This window comes from Tenrec ecaudatus, chromosome 1, assembly GCF_050624435.1.
Source record: "Tenrec ecaudatus isolate mTenEca1 chromosome 1, mTenEca1.hap1, whole genome shotgun sequence".
NCBI classification, from domain to species: domain Eukaryota; kingdom Metazoa; phylum Chordata; class Mammalia; order Afrosoricida; family Tenrecidae; genus Tenrec; species Tenrec ecaudatus.
The window spans coordinates 152,261,746-152,267,745 of NC_134530.1; the positions used below are offsets into that span (position 1 = coordinate 152,261,746).

Here is a 6,000-nt window from a genome sequence, read left to right on the forward strand (position 1 = left end):
GATGTTTACCTCACCTCATGCACAAAAACAAACTCAAGGTGGATCACAGAACTAGATGTAAAACCCCAAACTATCAGGGCCCTCAATAAAGGAATCAGGAAAAATCTAAGCATCTTGGCCCAAGGAATACATAGGCTAACTGCAGTAGGGAAGGGTACACACACAGGTGAATGTGAAATTAACAAGTGGGATTACCTAAGGATCAAACGCCTGTGTGCGTTGAAAGACTTCCCCAAGAGGGTAACAAGACAACCCAGACTGGGAAAGGATTGTTAGCAATGACACCATAGACAAAGGGCTTATTACTAAAATTACAGCACCCTCCTGCCCTGAAAAAAGAGGAAAACAGTTAACCCCCTGAGGAAGTGGGCAAAAGAGCGGAAAGAAGTTTCACTAAGGAGGAGACCCAAACGGACAATAAACATGAGAAAATGCTCCGGACCATTAGCCATCAGAGAAATGCCAAGGAAAAGAACCATGAGATACCATCTAACACCCTTCTAATACACTTGAGGTTCACCCAAATCAGAAAATCAGAGAGAAAAAATGTGTTGGAGGGGTTGTGGTGAGATAAGAACTCTCCTCCACTGCTGGTGGTTGTGTTTACATAGATCCAGCCTCTGTAGAAAGAGATCTGGCGATATTTTTAACAAGTGGAAATTGACTGACCTTATGGCCCATCTATCCCTCTCCTGGGCATATAGCCAAGAGGAAAGAAACAAAATACGACCAGTCGTTTGCACTATAATGTTTATTGCGGCTCAATTCACAATCAGGAAGAATGGAAAACTACCTAAATTTCCATCAATAGAGGAGTGGATTAGCAAACTCTGGCACACACACACAATGGAGTACTACGCATCACTAAAAAGCACTGATGATTATATCAAGCCTGTCGTTTTATGAGAAGAGTTGGAGGAAAGTATGCTAAGCAGTCGGCCAATCACAAAAGGGAAAATACAACATGAGTCCCTGAGGGACGTACAATCAGCACAGCAGGTAGAGAAGAAAAGCCACCTATCTCACAATATATGGGTTGAGGTACATGCAGTTGGGTAGAGGTCAGACCAAACCCAAGGAGGTACGTGTTAATCTAACCCAAAGAAGGGGAAAGGGTGGAAGGGAGAGGGAGAAAAGGGGAGGGGGGCAAAAGTGAGCTGATGGCATGGGGGGCGCAGGAGGAAGGTAAAAAAGAAAGAGGAATAATCTAGCAAGCAAAGCTATGGATAGAGGTATAAGCATAGGTGTCTACACATGTAAATACATGAATTCAAAAACAGAGGTACTGGCCTATATACATATATTTATATGGCAATACACTGAGATAGTGGACAGACTTTAGACCTCTGCCCTCAATACAAAAACACTTTGTTCTAACAAACTGGCATTCTGTGATGCTCACCCTCCCAGCATGATTGCAGAAGACAAAGTGGGTACACAAGTAAATGTGGTGAAGAGGATGGTGCCTGGCTATTAAAAGATAAAGTGTCTGGGGTCTTCAAGGCTTGAAGTTACACAAGTGGCCATCTATCAAAGAAGCAACAAGCCCACATGGCAGAAGCTCACCAGCCTGTGCAATCATGTGGTGTTGTCTGATGTCAGGTAACAGCCATCAAAAGACCCATAACAAACAAACAAACAAAAACATTGTTGAGAATGAGGGGGGTCGAAATCGAGACCCAAAGTCCATCTGTAGACAATGGGACATCCCCTCACAGAGGGGAACCAGTGAGTCAATCAGGGTGCTTGTATAGCACGCAGGAAACACACAATATTCCTCAGGTTCCTTGAGACTTCCTCATTCCCCCACCCACCACTATCAGGACCGCAGCGCTGCCTCTCACTTCAGATTAGACCCAAGTATGCATGCAGGTACAGATAAGAGGTAAGAACCCACAACACACGGAATCCAGGAAAAGGAATGGGAATAGCCATACCAGAAGGGTAGGGGAAAGGTGGGGAGGAAGTGGAAACCAATCACGATGATCAACACATAACCACACATCCCTCCAGGGAAAGAACAGAAGCCGGGGGGAAGGGAGACAGCGGTCAGTGTGAGATATGAAAAAAATAATCATTTATAATCTATCAAGGGGTCAGGAGGGAAAAAAGAGGAGCTGATACCAAGGGCTTAATAGAAAGTAAATGTCTAGAAAAGAATAATGTCAACATATGTACAAATATGCCCCATACAACTAATGTATGGATTGTAATAAGAGTTGTAAGAGCCCCGAATAAAATGATCTTTTAATTTTAAAAATTGCACCAAAAAACATCCTTTTCATCTTTACTTAGCAAGTGTACTTGGCAGTAGTGTTGGTATGGCATTGATAAAACTATTCCGTGTTTAAAGAAAGAAGATTCCAAGAGAGATTAGGAAAATTTGAAGAGGCTGCAAAAGACTGGTGGGAAAAGAGAATTATAAGATAATGGAATATTCCCAAGAGCTCTGTGAAGCCCCTTCAAACCCTGATGCTACCATAAATGTATTTTGATGCTGGGGGGGGGGGGGAGATTAAATTTGGATAGAAGAATCTGGGTTTAGAGGTGTCAGGATGAGCTCTCGACTAAACATTCTATTTCAGGGACCTGACAGGCCTAGAAGCAGTGGCTCCAGTAGCCTGGATTTTACTTACACTCGACCCACTAAAATGGGCCTGGGAATCTACTGATTCTAACACTGAGGCATGAAACATACGTGAGTCCAGGGAATCTCTTTTATGGCAGAAAGTGAAGTAATCCAAAGCTGATGGGAAGAGGTCAAAAGTACACACAGCCAGCTTGAAGGGGTTCAGAGCAGGTACACTGAGAATAAATGAGCATTAAAATGGGTAATGACAAGAATGGAGTAAAACACATTTTAAAGGAATAGCGATGAGCCTATACTAATATAAATTAATTAAAGGGTATAGGTTAAATGCTCTTTACTAAAGAATGCCCAAGAATAAATGTGTACAGAAAAAATAGAATACAGCCTTTGAAAATATTTATGAATACAGATGCTAGAAAGACCCACCACCGGATGCTAACGCCATTGGGTAAAAGACTACTAGCGAACAAACAGGAGAGCGGCGCAATCTCCGTGTGTTACTTACAAGGAGGAAAAGATACCTCTCTAAAGGAGACATCGGGAGAACCACAGCTTACGCCGGTGAGCAAACTTAGCATGTTCATTCGAGGGCTGCGCGGCTGCCTGCCTCCTGAGCTCCCACATCGCCATCCCGGCTCCCACGCAGCACAAATCTGGCCTTGCGGCCACCAAGTTCTCCTGCCTGCATTTGCGAGTTGCCCCAAGTACTTGGTTCTAATCCTTTCAGTGCAGAGATGTGTCTCCTCTGTAAACATCCCCCACGGGGCCTGAGACTCCCTTGGATACATCCTGCCTGTCCTCAGAAAACCAAATTCACTGCCATCCAGTCGCCGTGGACTCATGGAGACTACTCCAACAGTGGGTCTCAACCTTCCCGATGCCTCCACCCTTTCAGACAGTTCCTCAGGTTGTGGTGAACCGCCCCCCCCCCAACTGGAACATTATTTTCGTTGCTACTTCATCACTTTAATTTTGCTACTGTGATGAATCTGGCGACTCATGTGAAAGGGTTATTTTATTCGGCTCCGAAAAGGGTCTCGGCCCACAGGTTGAGAACCGCTGCTCTACAGGCTAGGGTAAAACTGCCACAGTGGGCTTGGGAGGCTATAGCTCTTCAGGGCGTAGAAAGCCTGGGAAGTGCCTGGTGGTTTTGAACTGCTCACCTGGCAGTTAGCAGTCCAGAGTGTAACCTCCATGGCATGACACCAGGGCTCTTGCCCTGTGCTAACCAGCCAGGTTCAAAAACGCTGCCTTCCACAGAGCCAAAAGATATCGCTGTCTTCTCTCCTCATTAGCACTTTCTTTATACTTAAAGGTGGGTGCCATTGAGCCTGTCGGAACACACCCCCCACCCACCCTGGTAAATTGTGCTCCATAGATGTATCTCCCTCACAGGCACAGGGAACAGAAGACTGACCCTGACCTCAAGGAAAGGCCCGTGTGTGGACATGAGGAGGAGGGGAGGTTAAAAACGGGGGCTAGAGGGTTCTATTTCTTGGGAAAGTTGTGACGATTTTACTGACCAGGTGTGGTAAGAAGGAACACTAGATACTCCCAGTTAGTTCTTTTGTTTTAAAGGGAAAAGCGGTCCAAACTGCCATTCCGCAGTGTGACCTACAATGCCCCCATAGGATCGAGCAGAACGCCCCTAAATCTTCAAAATAGCAGACAGCCTCATCTTTCTCACGCCGAACAGCTACCTGCCCAGCCCGCTGACCAACCGGGGCTCCTTAGAACACAGCACTGAAACTGCGCAGGGACAGGGCAGTGCCCGCCGCGGGGACAGAAAGAGGTGGGCGCGGGCGGGATGCCCGGCTCTCCTGGGGCAGTCGGGGTGGGGGTGGAGTCTCGTTCGCGGTAGGTGGGGATGGGTGGAGGTCCGCCGCTCCGGGCTCCGGAAACGGCTTCACCCGGGCCCGGGAAGCAACTTCGGAAACCTTAGCACCCACTCCTCCGGAGTGCTCTGGGCGGGGAGCGGGCAGAGCGGCCGTGGGGCGCTTAGGAAGGCTCCGTGCAGGAAGGAGAGAGCCCCGCAGGGGGACAGCGGCGCCTGGGTGCGGTCTGGACTGACTTCGGGGCACACAAAACTCAGGCGCTTCCAGGCAAAAGTTGCTTCCTTACGATACTGGGGGCCGAGAGAAGGGGGGGGGGGCTTGATGAAATGGCAACTTTCTTTCCCTGAGAACTCTGCGGTTCTCTCCGTCCCAGCCCGGCAGTCACCTCGGCCCCACCCGGCCCCGCTCCCCCAGTCCCGGACACCCCGGCGCGAGGAGCGCAGGGAGCGCGGGGAAGGCCTCCACTTACCCCAGAGCAGCGGGCAGACCCCCAACCAGAAGACCGCCAACGCGTGCCCAGGGGCGCGGGCAGCAGCCATGACAGGGCTGGCACTGAGCAGAAGTGCCGCGGGCATCCGCTTTTCAATGCTCGGTCCGCCCCCGCCCGCCCCGCTAGCCGCGCGCCCGCCCCGCCCCCGCCCCGCCCCCGCCCCGCTAGCCGCGCGCACGCCTCTCCCCTCTTCCGCTCGGGGGTGCCCGGCCCGGCCCGGCCGTGCGCGCGTCCATGCTGCCTCCGCCTCTCCCCGTCTCTCGGTCCCCTCTCCAGACGTCTCCTTTAAAATTCCGTGTATGTCTTAAAAACCAAGTTGATCCGCGCCCCCCCCCCCCCGCCCCCCGGCGTTTTCGGGTCGCACTCGGCTCCTGGCGAGCCGGGGGCGGAGGCAGCGGCCGCGTGGCCTCCTTTCCGGTGCCTCCTCCCGGGCGCAGCCGCTTGTTGGCCTGCCCGCTCACCGCCTAGTTCCGTGCGCTGCCCCCTCCTTCGGGCGGGCCCGCGCCCGCCGCCCTTCACCCGGAGCTGGAACCTCACCCTGGTGACTCCCTGGTTTCTTCCTGCACCTCAACTTTCCCTCGGGCTCCGGGATTTCACTCCCTCTTTTCCCACTGCCGCGACCGGGCAGAAATGCCCCTCGGAGTATCTGAGTGTCACACTGAACCGAGTAGCATGCCAGGCCTTTCTCCCGAGTAGCGGCTGGTGGCTTTGAACTACTGTCCTTGAGGTTAGCAGACTCACTGTGCCAACAGGACTCCGTGTGTGCTTGTGTGTGGGTGGGGGGGGGGGTCTCCATCTTGAGTGTCAACCTCCTTTTTGCTCCTAATTGGGCCTCTCATACTTCTATTTCACCCAAACGGGCATTTGGAACGCCCCCTCCGAGTGGCTGCCCCTCCCCTCAGGTTCTTCAGATCCCAAGTCAAATTTCTCTGTTCCTGAACAGATGCCCCCATTAGCCTCCTTTGTCTCTTCCCTTTCTTTTGAGGGGAGCACAGGGAGCCCCGCACAGCCCCGGGAAGCGAAGGGAAAGAGCCTTGTGGGCTGTCACGGAAGGGCAAGGCTACTTCCCTGCTGCACTAGTAGGG

General features: G+C 51.4%; 1 protein-coding gene across 1 annotated transcript in view; it reads right to left on the reverse strand.

Moving 5' to 3' along the window:
• CD58 (CD58 molecule) overlaps window positions 1-5,029 on the reverse strand; it is a 70,839-nt gene extending 65,810 nt beyond the window's left edge. Inside the window, exon 1 of the mRNA XM_075559903.1 lies at window positions 4,895-5,029. Coding sequence (XP_075416018.1) covers window positions 4,895-5,000 — 106 coding nt within the window. The 5' untranslated portion in view covers window positions 5,001-5,029. The remainder of the gene's footprint in view (window positions 1-4,894) is intronic.
• Between the last annotated feature and the right edge of the window lie 971 nt (window positions 5,030-6,000).